Source organism: Chrysemys picta, chromosome 19, assembly GCF_011386835.1.
Source record: "Chrysemys picta bellii isolate R12L10 chromosome 19, ASM1138683v2, whole genome shotgun sequence".
Lineage (NCBI taxonomy): Eukaryota > Metazoa > Chordata > Testudines > Emydidae > Chrysemys > Chrysemys picta.
The window spans coordinates 1,857,206-1,875,596 of NC_088809.1; the positions used below are offsets into that span (position 1 = coordinate 1,857,206).

Sequence of the window (18,391 nt, forward strand, 5' to 3'; positions counted from 1 at the left end):
AAGGAACAACTGAATATGCGGAGTACACAGCGCAGCTCTGCCCCCCTCCCTCCACACCCCCCTTGCACCCGGAACACCAGAGACATTGCTCCCCACCCCGGCCCATGGGGAATCCGCCACAGAGGAGGGGAGACTTGCTCAAGGTCACGCAGCCAGTCAGCGGCGGAGCATGAACACAGGCTCCCGGCCCTTTGCTCTCACCACCAGGCCACACTGCCTGCTGCAGGGACACTCAGCTTACAGCAGGTGCCCCTGGCTCCGAGACAAAGCCGGACGTTCAGCCGGTGGCAGGGAAGGCTTCGTCTACATGAGAGAGGAGAGACGTTTCCTGTTTGCGCCCTACAGCGCCCGTAACCCCCTCATGCCCTCGCCGCGTGCCAGGCTTGGCTCACACTCCCGGGGCCTGGGCAGCCAGCCCCACAGTGCAGTGCTCCCGGAGCCGGGGAGAGCTCGCCAGAGGCCACTGCAGCTGAGGAGGGGTGAGGAGCGCGCTGGAGCGGCGGCGGGGCAGACGTGCCACCATCCTTAGCTGGGTGCAGGAGGCTGGTGCAAGCACACTGACTCGGACGGGCTGGGCCAAGGCCTCCATTCTCCGCTGCGGGCCCAGCCCGAGAGTCTGGGGGGAAGCGAGGGAATGAAGAGCAGCTGCATTTCGACCAGCTCACCAGGCGGATCTAGCCCAGGGCTTCCGTACACGCGCAGCGACCTCCCGAAACCCAGCGCCTGGGCGGGCAGGAAGCAGCCCAGGCAGAGAAATCCTATCACAGGCAGAGTGAGAGAAGAGAATTCACTCTGGAGAGGTCACACAGCTACATCTGATCTTGAATTTCAACCACCTCACTCCATTTTCCCTGGGTCACAGCCATCTCGCTGCTCATTAATATTTGAAACCTTCAGCACATCTCATTACCGGATTTAAATTATATATGCCAGAATGCCCATTGGAATTTGCAGCATGTAGGCCGGGTCTTAATGCTCCTTCAGTAGGCCTGCAATTGAATGCAGCCTTAATCTAAACAAGCAGAGACCTCTCCTGCGCCCCCAGCTGCTCTCCAGAGACCCACCCAAGAGCCCGGGGGAGCTGCAGAGCTCGGGGCCGGGCAGCAATACGGAACAGCATGTGCCCACACCGCTTCACCTCAGTGTGCTCAGCAGAGAGTGGAGACAAGGGGGTCTTGCTGCAGCTCGGGGACTGGGGACCCTTTCACCGCTAGGGACTGGGGACCCTTTCACCTGTGCCAGCTCTCAGGACACCCGCAGGAAGGGCAAGGACCGAGTGAGTCCCTAGCCCCCAGGTGGCCGGTAGAAGAGGTCACTCTGGGAGGGGAGCTGAGACAGTCACAGGTGGGTCCTTGGTCCTGTTCTGCAGGAAAAGGGCACCTGTCTCCAGGACTGGACTGACCCCTTCGGAGTCACGAGGCGATGGGTCAGAAGGAAAGGAGTGACTGTGTGTGACAGAACTGGGCTATTGCTCGGCGGTACCCCAGCTCCAGGTTGCACCCTGGGGCAGCACATCACAGTGCCAGGAACTGCCCCAGCCCTGGGCTCTGTGCACTTTGGGACACGTGGTGGGGGCGGGGGCGATGGATTTGCTGCGATGGTACAGGAGATCCCTGCTTGGGGGGTTAGATCTAGCAGCCCTGGAGTGAGGGATTGGGCCTGCTCTCGTTAGTCGGGGCTGGGGGTTTCAGAGGCAACGGAAGGAGCCTCGCCATGCCTCCAGGGACAGACTGACAATATCCTGCATGTCCGAAGGAATTTAATTCAATCGAGCGCAGCATCTGAGGGGACCGTTGTATTAACAATGCAATTGTGGCTGTTATTGTGGGGCTGGCTAGATGTACCTGTTCTAGGAGACTGGCTAATGCAATCTCTGGTTGGATTAGGAACTTCAAAGGGCTTTTGGGAACAATGCCTCTGAAGTCGATTTCCCACTTACAATCCTCCCTTTTCAAGCTACCCCCGGGGTGAAAAACCCATTATCAACTAATTACCTGCGCCTGGAAAATCCAGCCCAGAGACCCCTGACCTGTCTAAAGGGTGGACTAAACATGTGATGAGTGAGCTAGTTCTGAGCTGAAGCTGCGATGAACTTGTAACCCCCACAAGCGACCCTTGGGAGGGGATTTGAACAGATGGCTCCATGTTAGGGGTGGGGGGATCTCCGGTAAGGTTATTAGTATGTGGGGAGGTTCTTTCACTGTTGTAATATATTGTCTCTTTGGTACTTTTACCTTCAGAACAAAGCAGGCTTCACCGGAAGAGCAGCGATTACACCTGCTGCCCATCTCCAAGGTGAAAGCCGGCAGGACAAAGGGTGCTGGGAAATACAGTGAAGGCAGGAAACTGCCCCGGTCAGCAAGGAGAGCCACGCGGGTCTCCGCCCACAGAGGCAAGGGCTGGGGCGCAGGAAGCAAAGAGCAGGTTGAGGGGAAACATGGAGCCTGCCTGGGGCTGCCACGCCCCCAGTCCATCCCCACTGCTGAGCAGTAGGGTTTAGACCACGTAAGAATTTTGCCTCAAGCGCCTATGCAATTTACTGCTCAACTGGACAACTTCCCACTGCGTCCCCCACTCAGAGGGCTCATCGCATCTCCCCCTTCATCCTGACAACAGCCCCTCCCACACCCATGTGTCGCTCCCACATGGGCTCCAACCTATCTTCCTATTTAACCCCCAATAACTCGCCCCAGTGGGGGGGCGAGCGCCAGTGGAGGAGAAGCAGGCAGGGACAACCGGCAGGAGCCTTGCAATTCGCTTCCATCTGAAGGAACTGGGTGGCGGGGGGCTGCTGTGTCCAGAGTTGAAAGGGCTTTGAGATCTCCGCAGAGGTGCTGGACGGAGGGCAGCTCACGAGCAGCATCAGTCGTGGCTGCAAGCACAGAGGCCACGAGCCAGAGCCAGCTGCTGTTTACCCCGGGCCGAGCTGGGGAGCTGCCGGGGGCCAGTGCCTTTGAGTGACTCAAAGCAGGCGGCCCCAGACCCGGGCTGGCGTGCGTCTCCACAGCTCATTGCCGGGGGGGCTTTAGGCAGCCACAGTAGCTCCCTTGCCCGCTTTGCTCAGCCTGCCAGGGCCGGGGCCACTGCTCAGCGCTCGCCCAGCTTCGCTTCATTGCTTTTACTTCACAAGCTCAGCACTGAAGGCTGCCCAGGGCCCCTCGTGTGGTAAGTTTACGCGTCGGCTGCCTATTACTCCAGAGGAATCCATTATCACACTGTTTGTAGGCAGCTTTCAAAGGCAATCTTTCAATTGTGTGCATTTAAAGAATTGATTGGAGGCTAAATTATCCTCTTCTCCTGGCTCCAGGAGAGGGAACTTTTCCCCCATCTATTAACGCCCAGGCTGCCAGCTTGTTTCCTGGCCTAGCTCTTCGCTGGCCGCCGGGGCCTGGGCCCGGTGCCTCGTCTCGCCCCCTTAGGGGCTTTTGGAACCGGGCACCGAGGGGGAGTTCATGTGCCCACTGCCTGCATCTCCGCGGGAGAGCCCGACACCCGGGGCGCAGGCCCAGACCGTGCCCCGGGGCCAGCAGTGCTGACGAATCCCCGTAGGCCCAGCCTGGCTTGGCTCACCAAGCTTTCCCTGCAGCGCTTTGGGCGGGAAGCCCCACAGTAACCAACGCCTAGAACGGCGACCTCCACACTGGGCCCCCTGCCACGGCCAGCCCCCTAGCTCACCAGTCCCACGGGCACAAGTGCTCCGAGCCCACGCTGCCCAGGGAGCCTGCTCTGGGGCCAGCTGCAATCCACAGAACGACGCTATCCAGACTGGGGTCGCCCCTCCAGTGGGGAAGGCCTGTCCCCATAATGCACCTGCCTTGCTGTGCAACACCCTCTCCTGGGACCCTCCTTCGCAACTCCAGCTGCCGGATTGGGGTTGGCCGGATTGAGGTTTCACAGGTTAATTGTGCACCTCTCCCAGCTGGTCCAGTCCTTCGCCCGCCCTGCCCCGCCCCGCCCCGTCCCCCGGCCCAACACTGTCTCTCCAGAGCCGTCCCCATGTAACCCCTGTGCTGGCAGCGCAGCAGCCCAGCGACACACTCCTCCGAGACGCAGGACAAACACGTATTCAACTCATTGCTGAGCCAGATGTTGCCAGGGCTCCTCTCCGGACGCCCCGGCTTCCCCAGCCCCTCCCGGACATGAGCACCACCATTTCCAGCTCCTGCTGCACAGACAGCCCCGCTCGCTGGGCAGGATGCCCCCCAGTGCCGCACCCTGCCACATCTCGCCCTCAGGGACGGGCCTGCCCAGGCCTCCCCATCACTGGGACCCTGTGCCCCTCCCCGTAACGGCACAGAGCAGGCGCTGCTCTGAGTCCACAGCGGCTCTGGCCAGGGGCAGCGGGGCTCCCGGCTCAGAGCTGGCTTTTGCCGACTGGCAGGAGAGGCCAGCTGGGCTCTACCCTTTTCACATGTCAGTGCCGGTACCCCTGAGCCAGAGAAGGGGAGCACTCGGCCCGTGCGCTCTGGGAGGCACCGGCCCCACACTCCCTGGGTGGGCTCTGCTCCCAGGGCTCTCCAGGAACCGTGGCAGGGCCAGCAGGTCTGAAGGCGGCTCGGCGAGTTGCCCCTCGGGCTTCAGGGAGGGCTGTGCCAGGCGCAAGGTGCCTTTTGCAGGGGCTGGCAGGGCGCAAAGCGGGGATGGCAAATCCTCTGCTGTGCGAGGGGGATTCCTCCTAGCCCCCAGCCTCCCAAGGCCCGGGGCTGCCCTGCCCGGCCCCCTGCACGGCAGGGAGGGGCTGCCACCAGCCTTGGCCGGCTCTGAACTGACTGCACCAGCTGCGTGATTGCTGCCGCCACCTCCCTCGCCAGGGTCACGTTTCACCGGCGGCTGCCCCCAGGTTAGACGCGATTCCTTCAGAAGCGCAGGGTCCCTGTGGGCCAGAGAACAGCAAGGCCGGGCTCGAGCTGCCCGCACTGGCCCAGACACACAAGCAGCCTCAGATCCAGGCCTCAGATCAGAGATCCTCCTCATCCACCCGCCGGCTGTGCACCGCCGTGCCTGCTGGCTACAGCACGGGCCGGGTCTGACCACCTCAAAGGGCCACTGGGCCCCGTCTGCGCCTGCCCACACCCTGGGGGGCCGAGAGGAGCCTGGCTGGAGCCCAAGGCATCTGCTCCAGGATGCCCAGAAGGTGGCAGCCTCTGTTGGGGCAGAATCCGAGGCAGGAAAGGTGCCTCAGGGACAACGCAGAGGGGAGGGGGTTGCAGCGCTGAGCTTATCCCTTCCTTTCCCATAAGCTCCTGACTTACAGCCACCCGCAGCCGAGCCCTGGGCTCCCCCTCACCCAGCCCCACTGGTGCCCCCAATCCCAGCCTACAACCCCCTGCTAGCCGAGCCCTGGGCTCCCCCTCACCCAGCCCCACCGGTGCCCCCAATCCCAGCCTGTAACCCCCTGCTAGCCGAGCCCTGGGCTCCCCCTCACCCAGCCCCACCGGTTCCCCCAATCCCAGCCTGCAACCCCCTGCTAGCCTAGCCCTGGGCTCCCTCACCCAGCCCCACCGGTGCCCCCAATCCCAGCCTGTAACCCCCTGCTAGCCCAGCCCTGGGCTCCCTCACACAGCCCCACCGGTGCCCCCAATCCCAGCCTGCAACCCACTGCTAGCCCAGCCCTGGGCTCCCCCTCACCCAGCCCCACCGGTTCCTCCAATCCCAGCCTGTAACCCCCTGCTAGCCTAGCCCTGGGCTCCCTCACCCAGCCCTACCGGTGCCCCCAATCCCAGCCTGTAACCCCCTGCTAGCCCAGCCCTGGGCTCCCCCTCACCCAGCCCCACCGGTTCCCCCAATCCCAGCCTGTAACCCCCTGCTAGCCCAGCCCTGGGCTCCCCCTCACCCAGCCCCACCGGTGCCCCCAATCCCAGCCTGTAACCCCCTGCTAGCCCAGCCCTGGGCTCCCTCACACAGCCCCACCGGTGCCCCCAATCCCAGCCTGCAACCCACTGCTAGCCCAGCCCTGGGCTCCCCCTCACCCAGCCCCACCGGTTCCCCCAATCCCAGCCTGTAACCCCCTGCTAGCCTAGCCCTGGGCTCCCTCACCCAGCCCCACCGGTGCCCCCAATCCCAGCCTGTAACCCCCTGCTAGCCCAGCCCTGGGCTCCCTCACCCAGCCCCACCGGTTCCCCCAATCCCAGCCTGCAACCCCCTGCTAGCCTAGCCCTGGGCTCCCCCTCACCCAGCCCCACCGGTGCCCCCAATCCCAGCCTGTAACCCCCTGCTAGCCTAGCCCTGGGCTCCCCCTCACCCAGCCCCACCGGTGCCCCCAATCCCAGCCTGTAACCCCCTGCTAGCCTAGCCCTGGGCTCCCTCACCCAGCCCCACCGGTGCCCCCAATCCCAGCCTGTAACCCCCTGCTAGCCCAGCCCTGGGCTCCCTCACCCAGCCCCACCGGTGCCCCCAATCCCAGCCTGTAACCCCCTGCTAGCCAAGCCTTCCCCTCCCCCCTGCCCCTCCCTTCCCAACTGAGCTGATCCACCCTAATCCTCTGGGATTACCCAGCAGGCACCAATGGCCATTCTGATGTAAGGAGCCTGTTGCTACCGTCAGCTCTGGGCCATCACCAGGGCACCCCGGGGCCACCCTTCCACAAGCTGCAGTCCTTTGGGTTTGTGTCTCTTTGCGCCCTGGCTTCCTCTGGGCATCCCCCGGAACATGCACTGCTTGGGGAATGGGGCTGGCAGGCGGTGGCTGCTCCACACCCAGCAGGGGGTGCTGTCACACCCATGGGTTATTACTTCGGGGGCTGAAGGGCTCTGTGGGCATGGCAGGGCCCAGCTCAGAGGGAGGAAGCCACCCAGGCCCACGCTCCCAGGAACGTGCCCCATAGTCCTGGCGGAGCATGCCCCAGGGCTCCCAGGTGCATGGGTTGTGTGGCCAGGGCACAGCTCTGCCCTGGGCATGCTACCAGGTCCTGGCAGGAGTGCGGCAAGCTCCAACTGCAGCAGGCAGGATACTTTGTCAGGGGCCTGGTTAAACACCAAGAATGCACAGGCCCCAGGTTCTGAAGCGCAGGAGATGACACATACCCCGCCACCAGAGGGTCCCCTGTCTCCTGCATGTCTGGACTGGCCCCAGGACACAGGCTGGGGAAGGTGGTGTCAGGGCTGGGAATGCCCTGACAGAGGCGTGGGAAGCTTGCTCAGTCCCTGCCTCCCTGCACCCAGCACCGCCAGCCCCTGGCCAGGCACAGGGCAGAGCCATAGATGCCGAGAGAACCCGCGAGGTTCCCAGGCCACCAACAGGTCTTCTCACGGGTGGGACGCACAGCGAGGAGCGGGAAACGTAGCCTGAACAGCAGGATCGGGCCCTGCCCTAAACACGTCCCCTGGGCCCTGCCCTAAACAATGCGGGGAATGCTGGGGCCTCCCAGTAGGCTGCTGCGGCGCCGGCTGACTGGCAGAGGTCCCCGCGGGGATGTGGAATTGACGTGTATGGAACCACTGAGAAAGGACTCCAGTCAAGATCAAGGTCATTTACCAGCTGGGGCCCTGCCTTCGCCCTGCTGTGCTGACAATCCCATGGGGTGACTCTTCCCCATCACATGGGCCAAGTGTTCCTTCCCTGGACAGCCCACAACAGGCTCAGGAGGCCAAGCTGGGAGCGCAGCAGCCCCAAATCAAGACGCTGCCCCTCAGGGCCACCCCGAGCCCCAGACGCCAGCCCCCAGGGCTGCCCCATGCACCCCAGGATCAGCCGCTCCCAACAGCAATACTGGGCAAAAGACGACAATTGCCCCCCTCCCCCCCCCCCCAGTTCGCCTCCTGAGGTCCCTGGAAATGAAAGTCAGAACAAGCCTAACAAGGATGCAGCTGGCCCCTTGCTGCCTGCCCTCCCCAGCCCTAGTCTGGGCTGTGCCTCCCTTGGCTGGGGGCTCTCTGGGCAGTGTCCCACTCTCACATGGGAGCGACAAGGTGTCCCAGGCTCTAGACGATGCCCGATGGGGGCCAGGTCCTCCAGCCCCGAGGAGCGGCAGGCCGGCCCTGTGTTATGCAGGTGGAGCAGAACGCACACCTGGAGGGTTGGGGAGCACTAAAGGGGCCCCCCCGAACTCCACCAGCCTGTGACCAGGGCTCCATTTTCCTTAATGGCCGAGGAACTGCAGGCTCACGACAACCGCGCCCTGACAGCAGCAGGCCCAGGTACAAGGGGCCTTCAGGTCCCCCAGCTCCCAGCTTTGCTCCTGACGTGCCACCCTAGTGCCACCTCAGCCCAGGCAAGGAGACGGCTGGGGGGCCCAGCAGCCAGTCACGGCCATGCTGCTGTGAAGCGACGCATCGCTTTGCGGGCGGTCCGTCCCCAGCACGAGCCCCTTGCTCAGATCCAGTGCTCAGCCCCGGTGCCTCTTTCATTACAAACTCAGCACTGCTCAGCTCCCCCGAGGGCTGCAGCACAGGGAGGGGGGCAGGAGGGCTGCCCATCTCCGCTCCAATCCCACCCACCTCCTGCTCGGGAAGAGGCTGTCAGCCCTGGTGCTGGAGGCGCCTCTCGCCGGTGTGCCCTCCCTACCTTTCATCTGCTTGCTGCTCAAAAGAAACACACATGCAGAGTTTAATTAACTTTATTGATATTCAGAAATTAGGAGAATGACTAAAGGTAATTGCTCATTAAAAATCATTACACTGACACAGCAGGCACTGTGCAGGCAACCTCCTGCCTTGCAATTACGGCTAGAGCTTCGCTGAGGCCTGCCCGGACCCCACGGCCACGCTGGCCCTGCACCGGCTACAAGGAGTGCGGTTCCAAGTGCTGAGCCATGGAAGTGGGGCACGGCTGGACCATCAGCCTGGCCTTTCCCAGCTTGCTGTCGTGCTGACCAGCTCCCCAGTGCCAGAGCACCACAGTGCCCCCAGCCCTGCCTCCTTCGCCACCCTGCATGAGAGGGGCCCCGGCCAGAGCAGGGAGCTGCAGGGCCTCTCCCCAGCTCCCAGCCTCAGGGTGTGGGGAGCTGACTCTAGCTTGGGGATGGTTCCAGTCTAGCCCATGCAGCACCATCCTCTTAGACCGACCCCAGGGACCAGCCTGGCATGCTCCAAAGGAGAGATGCTCCACTGCCCATCACTGCCGAGCCCAGGGGAGTGGGGACGTGGCATCTCTGCCCTCAGGGGGAGGCCCAGGCCCTTGCTGGCACCTCACACAGCAGCTCCTCCCTCTCGGCTAGGAAAGGATTGAAGAACCGTTTCCCCTCCGGCCGCCTCCCACAGACAGTGGCCACTGGCTGTAGGCGAGCTGGGCCCGGGCAGAGCACGAAGCCGGGGAGCCCAGTGTCAGAAGGGGGCTGCCAGGCCACTGCCAGTGCTGGTCTCCCCACCCTCTCTGCAGCCCAGAGCATGCAGCCCCCTTCGCCCCTCACATGCCAGGCTCCCAGTGTGGGACGCGGGAGCCAAGTGGCTGCTAGCAGGGCTGCGTGTGCAGGGAGAGTCCAACCTTCAGGGTGGCGGCTGGTGCAGCAGCATGGGCCCAGAGGTGGCAGCCAGAGCACTCCCCAGTACTTACCCCGCCTGCTGGGGTTTACCTGCATGGATGGGGGCTGGGCCGCCACTGGGATAATGCTGCTGAAGCCCCCCAGAGCAGCAGGTCATGGCATGAACTCCCATTGAACTGAATGGAGTGGGTGACGCCTCTCACAGCAATTGGTTCAGGCTCTCTGCAGACACTGGCAGATGTTGCTGTGTCGGTTACATGCAGGACATGGTTTTGAGCTTTTCCCCTCAACCACAAGAGCTTTTTATTTAAAAAAGGAAGCGGAGGTCTTGTGCTGATCACCTGACTCCAGGAGCTGGGGCCCTAGGCCTATGGTCCCTGAGCCTTAAACCAGCTTTGAAACTACACTGACTTCCATGGAGGCACTCCAGAGACACACTGGGACAGGCCTCACATTTCAATATTGACCCAGCCAAGTGCTTCAGACTGTTCTGAAACTCAGCCCCTCTCCCCCCACCCCGGCAGCTGCTTTAGGAGGCAGATTTGAGGCACACAACTATGGATGGGAAATCAATTAACCTTCCAGCTCCAGCAAACACTCCCCGGCTGCGAACTCCAGCGATGAGGACATTCCCCCAGAACAGCACCATGCAAAGCATTGTGGGCAACAGCTGCATATCTGCCAGCCAGCCAGCAATGTCGACGTCTTTGCATTGCTTACAAGGCTGAATTACTGCCGACAACATATGGTGCTTTATGTAACTAGCTAGATACGGCTTCTCCTTGCATCTCCACTATTAACCACGTTTGCTCATGCCTTGCCCTCCGCCAGCGAGCTCTGCTGGGGCAGGAAGGCCCTGAACAGCGCAAACAAGTCTGAAAGCGACAAGGGAGCCCGTCTACCAATAAATCCGAGGGGAGAGATGTACTGCACTACGAAAACAGCTAGCTCTCTGCAAGTAATTACCCACCAAGCCAACGGGGCCCTGGCAGCTCCCTGCCCGGCCACTCAGGGTCTCTCGGAAACACAACAGCCTCCAAAGGTCAGCGAGGTGGTAGTTAGAAATTGCAGCTCACATTCCTGCCAGGAGCTCAGCACCAGTCACCACCCTAAGAAGCCAGCGGGACCCAAATATCCCATTTCTACTCTTCGGAGGAGCTGCTCACAGCACACATGGAGTGGGAACAGCACACGGTACAAACTCCATTAACTGGGCCCCCAGCAGCCCCGGGACCAGATCCTCAGCACAGTTCCATTGGCCAAGTTCCCCCAGCCCCCGTTGGTTGAGGCCCCCCCTCCTGGCTGCCAACGATGCAGAGGAAGGTCCATCACGCACATACAATTCCTCCTCCAGAGGGGAGGTGCAAACACGCTCATCCAACCCTCAGCAAGTTTAATTACAGCCTCCCGCAGCCTCAGCTAAACCGCATATATTTGGAGAACTGTAATTTCCCTGCCCTCGGAGTGCCGAGCGATGCAGCCTGAAAGCCTAGCCTCCCGCCCCCTGCCATCCAACGCGCTCCGAGAACCGCCTTGCAGGCTGAAATCCTCCTGCCTGACACGGAGGACTCCCCCAGGCCCCTGCCATATGGCTGGCTTAGAGCATCCCTCTCCCACTCAGGGTGTCATTCCTATTGCCATCTGGCTGCCTCCAGCACAGCAAAGCAGCGACGGAGCAAACACGGCAAGCTCTGCTAAGGTGGGCTGCTTTTTTCCCAGGCATCTTCATTTCAGGGAGAGTTCAGGACACGCACCACCAGGTTTGGAAGGGGGGGAAAAAAAGAGTTTGACACTTAGCAGCTCATGTTCCCGCTACCTCCAGCACCCAAGGGAAGCCGGCTGCTGTTTGCTTTTCCTCCGGCTAGCTCGCAGCAACCTCTGGTTAACAAAGAGGTTCACCTGGCAGTCACCCTCGCTCCCCAAGGATGGCCCACTGCTACCCTTAGGCTGCCCGGCCTCCTCCCACCAAGACACAGTTCCACTGGGGGCTGGAGCGTGAGGAGCCAGAGACACTCAGCTCCTTGGCCTGTAGCTTGCAATTAAAGCACCAGCAAGAAGCTTGACATGGTTTTCAAGATGGCCTCTGCATTTCCATGCAGGGAAGCACTGGAGCACTCTGAGTAATGCCAGCCTAATATCAGCCTAATAGGGGAGTATTTGGGGAGAATTATTGAGCCAAGGCTTTATAGACTAACAAGTGTTCTGACTCATGTGAGCTGCGAGCTCAGTCCCCGAGCAAGGAGAGAAGCAAAGCTCCAAGTCACAGAGAAATCAATCCAGAAATACCCAGAGCAATGAGACTACAGGAGCACTGCAGATTTAAGGGCATGTCAGACAATGTGGCAATTAAGGAAAACCCAAGGGGCCAGTCAGCCCTCTGGAGATGCAGGCAGGGTAGGGGAGAGAGGCCTTCCCAGGCTCCTGGGAGAGTCCTTGCAGCCAGCATGAAGCAGCGTTCTCCCACAGCCCAGGGGGGGGGCCCTCTGCTCTAGGCGGGGGTGGTGGGGAACACAGGGGCAGCTCACCACCCGAACAAAGGCCTGAGCCAGACCCCGTGGGGAGACTCTGATTGGTTCCCTGGGCTTCGGATCAGGCCCAGCGAGCTAACAGTGTTTCCCTTGGTGAGCTACCCAGAGAGACATGACCATGTGCCATGACAAGGTAATACGGCCTTCCTCCCTCTCTCCAAAACGGTAACTCTGGCCTCCCCAGCAACGTCCGGCCCAGCGCGGATCCCTGGGCAAGGAGCCCTGGGCAGGGCTCACACTCGGGAACAGTCCAGCTGCTCGGAGGATCCGCAGTGAGCAGAGCAGGGGGATTGGTAACCAGTCTGTGGTTCTTTGCATGTCCGTCCTCTGCTGGCGTCCCGGGAGAGGCGCCAGAGCCTAAGAGCGGAGCGGAGATGGGGGGCGACTGGGACGGGGCGACTGGGACGCCAGGCGTTATGCCCCCATGACGTTTGCGATGGCCTGGGCTGTGCAGAGGTCACAGAGCCAGGGGCCACTGCAGCAGGATGGGGCAGATGCCCCAGAAGCACTACTGGCAACCGAAGGCATCACAGCAGCACCAGGGGGCCTGGGCCGTGCCCTAACCCTAGTGGGTATAAATGGATGTTAGAAGAAAAAAACGCTACTGAACATCTAAGCAGCCGGGGAGGCTCCTTCAGGAGCGCTCCCCCCTCCGGGAGGAAAAGGCACCAGGGAAGGTGTATTACCGGCTCTGGTGGGGGGTTCTCTTTTGATCATGTCCAGCATGGGAGCTTGTTATTGTATTAATACCAGAGACTGGGAAGAGCCAGGCCTCCCCTCAATTAGCCACTGCCTGGTGCACCAGCCCCCAGGGCTCTCCCGTGTTACTGGCAGGGCCGACCCGCCAGCCCACAGAAACCGGCCCTAGAGCGCCAGCCCCGGGAAGCAGCACATGGGGGGGCTCTGGGAGCCAAACCACCATCTTAGGTCAGCAGCTGGGCAGGGTTTTCGCCCCATCGCGGCCTCGGGCCCACTGCTGCCCATGGGCTGAGGGCACACCCGGAGCTGTGGGGGAGCGCGGAGCCGGGCCGGGGCCCCGGGACACCGGGGCGCTCTGACAACGGGCGCAGCAGGACAAGTCGTTCGGCGAAGATCGCAGGAAGCCGAAGGAAAGGAGGCGGCGAAGCGCGGGCTCCTGGCGAAGGCGGCGGGAATTGGTGTCTGGCAGCCCCGCTATCAGCAGAGGGCGGGCGGTGCTGCGAGTCCCGCAGCCAGAGACACCCGCTTCAGCGAAGCGGTTCGTGCGGAATCCGGTTTCACCCAATCGCAGGAGGCTCGGGGTAAACCAGTTCCGTGTCCCCCCGGCCCGGGCAGGCTACTCCTGTTTGCAGCGCTACAAAGGAGCTTTACCAGCAGTCCGCGCCGTGCCGAGAGGGGTAACGGGGCGGCCAAAGGCAGAGCAGACTCACACGCGTTTACACGGGCAGCTCCAGTCATTCGGAGCGGGCGCTAGAGCAGCCGCGCCGGGACCTGCAGGGAACGGCGGGGCTGTTGGGGGCAGGCGCGCCGGGCCAGCCTCATCCCCCCCACGGCTCGGGCCAGGGGGGTCCCAGCCAAGGCGGGACCCCGCGTAGGAATTACAGACACTCGGCAACTGACGTCCAAAGGCAAAAGGATCCGCTACGCCCAGCCCCGCACTCCAGCCCCGCGCCCCTAGCAGCGGGCTGCGGTGCCCGACACCCCGCGCACGCGGCGGCCGAGCGAGCAGCCCAGAGGCGGGCAGGGGGCTGCCGGAATTGTTCCCCGAACGCCCCTCCCCGGGCCGGGCGCGGCTGCGTCCCGGCCGGGAGCCGAAGTCCCCAGCCCGCTCCCCACCCGCGAGCGAGCTCCCGTGTCTGCCCCGCAAACCCGCCAGTCTCCGAACTTCTGCCGGGCCCGGCACCCCCCAGCCCGCAGGACCAGGGGCCCCAGAGCGACACCCGGCCCGGGGCACGGACCCCACCCCTAGCCCGCTCCTCGCAGCGCCTGGCGGGGTTAGTCCGGGCAAGGGGCCCGGCTGCCCACCGCCGGATCGGCCGCTGCCCGGGGGGCGCCTCGGCTGCTCCTGGCCAGCGGGCTCCGCGGGGCGGAGGATCCCGGGGAGCCGGCAGCCGAGTTGACGGGAGAGCGCAACTTGGCAAAGTTTGGCGCAAGGAGCCGCGCTGGCCGGGAGCGGCCGGGCCCGGGGGGACCCCTCGGGCTCGGGCGGATCCGCAGCCTCAGCCGGGCCGCGCCGTGCGGAGCCCCGAGCCCAGCGGCGGGCGCCAGGCAGCAGAGCCGGGGCTGGGACCGGCTGCCCGGGCTGCGGGGGACCCGGGCGAGCCCCAGGCGGGCGGCCCGGGGGGGGGGCAGCGGGGCCCCCCGGAGAAGTTGGGGGGCGGGCGCGGAGCGAGCTCTTACCTCGAGCCTGGCCCTGGAGCAGCGCGGCGAGCAGCAGCAGGCAGCCGGCGAGCCCGCGGGCGGGAGCCCCCGGCGCGGCGCCCATGGCCGGGGCTCGGCGCGGCTGCAATCCGCGCTCCCCGCGCTCAGCTGCGGCTCCGGACCCGGCGCTGCCCGTCAGCACCGCGGAGAGCGCCTGGCGTCTGCTCCGGCGAGCCGCTCCTACCGTAACGCTGCGAGTAGCGCGCCCCGCCAATCCTGCGGGGACGCCCGGCCGCCGCTCCGGGGGAGGGGGGCTGGTTCCTCCCCGCTGCGCCGGGCTGGGGGGCGGGGGCAGCGCCGGCCCCGGATCTGCCCCCCCGGCGTCACATGGCGCTGCCCGCAGCGCCGCCCGAGTCCCGCAGCGCCGCCGGAGTCCCGCACACCCGGCAAAGTTGGCGGCGAGTTGCGGGGCGCACGCACGGGGGCGCGGGGGGGCCCGCAGGGGTAACGCAGCCGGCTTTGGAGCGCACAAAGGAGGCAGCTGCCGGCCCGGGACAGGGCAGCGCCGGGCTGGTGCCGCGGGGATCTCAGCGAGTGACTGCGGAGAGCCGGGCTCCTTCGGGCGGGGGGCGCGCAGCCCTTCCCGGGCTCCCTCCCTGGCCCCCGGGCCGGAGCCCGCGTCTCCTTCCTGCCGACCTGCGACCTGCACAAGGTTAATCGCTCGCGGGGCCAGTCAAGCAGATTGACAAGGATAGCCCCTCCCCCACCCATCCCTACATCGTCCTTGTTTGGTTCCAGCGAGTTGCCCCAGTTGTTATTTTCCAGGCTGGAGGAAGGGCAGCTCTGGCCAGGAGGCTTCCTCGTGCCTGCCCCCCTCCCCCTTTCCCCCATCTGTCAGCCCTGCCTTCTCCTGGGGCAGAACCAGACCCAAGGACAGCCCTAGAGATCCGGGGGATTGAATGGTTACTGGATTCAGACCCATTCTGGGTCCGGCCTCTGGGCCCCTGCTTTGGATTTCTCCTCCTTGCGTTGAATGGTAACCTCCTCCTGGGGGGAGAGCAGCGATTTCCAAGCGACGGAAAGAACTGCTGGCAGCAGACAGATGGCGTTTGGAATGAGCTCGGAGAGCTGCTCCAAGCTGCTAGCTGGACACGTCTGAATGTAGTAAATAAAATAATTAAAATAAAAAATCAGCTGTTTGCTTAATGAAATACCCCCTTAGTCAGAGTCCAGCTGGCTTTGGGTTCGGGCAGGCACCACACCCCAGGGAAACGGGTGCAGCGCCCTTCCAGCCTGTACCTACCGCCACGAACACACAGCAACAGGCCGCGAAGGAGCCGTTCTGCAGCCTCTCCATATACTTGGGGCCAGGGCTTTGTCTTGCCCCAGCGTGGCCATGCACCTTCTCCCCCTGAGCGCGGCCTTGGCCTGTCACCCACAGAGGCTGCACTTCCACCCAGCAGCTGGCAAAGTGCTGCAAACCAAGCGTAGGCATCAGGCTGCTGGCAGCCCTCCGCTGGGTACCCTAAGCGCTGAGATCCTAGGAAGGAATCTGCTTGCTGCAAATCATGGTTCTCTTAAGAAGCAGAGCGGCCTTTCCCAGTAGGCAGAGCCTGCCCCTCCCTCCCACGTCCTGGCTGAGCATGGGATAGAAATGCTGGGATGAAAGGGAAACGTTTCTTTCCAACATCCTTGCCTAGCACCTAGCCCCTCGGCTGGATAGGAGGGCATTTCAAGGAAGACTGACCCTCTTACTCCAGGTGTATGTCAGCATAACCGCACTGAAGGCAACCGAGTTCCCGCTTTATACTGCTCGAACTCTCCGGGCTTTGGTACCAGTGGAACTCCACGCCACTGGATTCCTGCACCTCGTTCTGAGTGGCATACACACATGGCTCTGGTCACTTATTTCTGCTCCCGCTCTGACATTGCTGGTACACACACGTTCCAAGTGAGAGCAGGAGAACACTGCTCTAGCCTGGGGCAGTTCTAAATCACACGTGATTCGGAGTGGGAGGAAGTAGCCTCTGTTTTTTAAATACACGTACAGACGAGACAATACTGGCTATTGTTCGCCTAGGCAATGCAGAGCGTTTGCAGTAACCCTACAATACGTGAGGGGAGAGCAGACCGGGGATCCAAGTAACACTGGATTCTCAGTTACCATTTTAAGTGACAAAAAAGCAACTGTTTTGAAAGCCCCAAGCAGCTTAGATGCTGGAGCCTCCAAGGAGAGCTGAGTTTCATTGCGGGCTAGGCACCCAGCACACATCTGCAAAGCACTTTCAATGCTAAATTTGAAACTTTGATCCTCAGTAGCTCTATAAATGTTTAATGCAAAAACGCTTCTGAAAGGACTCAGAAGACGTGCAGTTTGAAGCCAAATTGAACTTTCTAATATTATGATATTCAAATAACTTTAAGCTGCTTGGCACTTTCCAGGGCACATACTTGGACTCTTAATGAGGGGGGACGCCTTTAAAAATAGCAGTTGATTTAAAAATAAAACAAACACCTGATTTGCAGGTACCGTCAAAGCTTTATTGAAGGGAAGCGATGGGAAGAGAAATGATATGGGAATGCAAATACAGCTCAACAAACAAAGCAGCAAATAAACTCGCAGACGAATAATCAGCCCCTTTGGAGCCTGCTGGAGGTGTGTGGATGTGTGCGTGTGAGACAGCATTTATCTGAAGTGCATGACAAGCTGAAGACTGAATTTAATTGAAAACCTCATCATTTCCCCCCTGGCTTGTCTCACAGCTGTGTAAGCTCAGACAGCACCCGAGTTTCTGGGTCCCCCCAGTTATCCGAGGCTCCTTGGGTCAGGGGTGGTTCTTCACTCCAGCCCAATTCTTTACAATGCCAGTGGAAGCTGCCGAGCCGAGACGCAAGCGGAAGCTGGCAGGAGGTTCTTGCTTGGGTGATTTCTGACCTTTGGGCAAATGGCAAATGTAAAGCGTGGCCCAGCTGTGCTGCGAGAACACCCAGGGCACCAAGCACCAAGGCAGGTAGATCGCAACAACTGAGCATATAGGGCACATTCAAGGAGTTAGCCAAGGGCGAGAAGTGGAGGGGGGGAGGGGCCTCTCAGGGTGGAAAATGGCAGATTAGGAGCCTGGTTTATAATGGATCCTAACAAAACGATGCAGCCAGGGGGAGGGTCTCCGGGCTGCTGCTTGGTTGCCCCCATGAGGGCTGGCCAAAATGTGTACAGGATGGCAGCCTGGTGAGCCCTGAAACACCCGGGCTGAGGAGGGGACCAGGGAAGCGATTGAAGGATGGGGGGGGGGGGGGGGGGGGGGAGAAACCAAAGGGCAAACTGCAAAGGCGCTTCAGGTGCATGAGGAGATGCTGTGGAAGTGGACCCAGCTCCCAGCACTGCACAGAGACCAGGCGCTGCTGGAAGTCCTGTCAGCACGTGACAGGAGGGGGCCGAGGGCCTGTGCCCAGCAGGCTCCAGCAGCACTGAGCAATGCAGAGAGGGGGAGTGGGTGGCACGTCCCCAGATCAGGCCATTGGGTGCATTCACATAACTACGGCCATCTCTGGGGATGGAGGGGAGCTTTAGCCAAAACACAGAGCCTGATTCTCCACGCCTTGCACTTCACACCATACACTGACTCGTGCAAGGTGAGTGCCACGTGCTTTGCACTGGAGTTGATGAGCCGTACAAGGCACAGTACGAGAGAGGACCGGGCCCACATTGTTAACAGATGCCGAGAGTTGTTAATTTCCCTCCTTCCCCTTCGATCCTGGAAACAGCAGCTGGGCCAGCCTGAAGGCAGATGGGAAAGGGGCCAGGAACAAGGGACAGACCAGAAATCCACAGCCGAGACACAGGGAGGGAGGAGGCCCTGGCTAACAGAAGCCCTGCAAAGGACTCATGGCCTCCTTTGAGTATCATTTAAAACACCCTGAAGGTTCCCCCTTTCGGCCTCAAACCTTTTTTTTAACCTTTGAAATACCAGGAAGGTTTAAACTAGTCCAGAGTGTTGCTGGAGGGCGCCTGCGGGTCTCAGTATGGGTGTGCCAGTGCTGGCAGCTTGGGAAGGGCCAGAAGATGAATCATTAGCAAAGAAATCCTTTTCCTGAAGAGTTCATT

The 18,391-nt window shown here is 61.9% G+C and overlaps 1 protein-coding gene across 2 annotated transcripts in view; it reads right to left on the reverse strand.

Moving 5' to 3' along the window:
- The window catches only part of SEZ6 (seizure related 6 homolog), a 69,463-nt gene extending 54,335 nt beyond the window's left edge, over positions 1-15,128 (reverse strand). The window contains exon 1 of one of the 2 annotated variants that reach the window (XM_065573481.1): positions 14,326-15,126. In XM_065573481.1, coding sequence (XP_065429553.1) covers positions 14,326-14,410 — 85 coding nt within the window. In that variant the 5' untranslated portion in view covers positions 14,411-15,126. Of the gene's footprint in view, positions 1-14,325 lie in introns of both variants that reach the window. The other variant, XM_065573480.1, reaches the window with a different exon arrangement.
- Between the last annotated feature and the right edge of the window lie 3,263 nt (positions 15,129-18,391).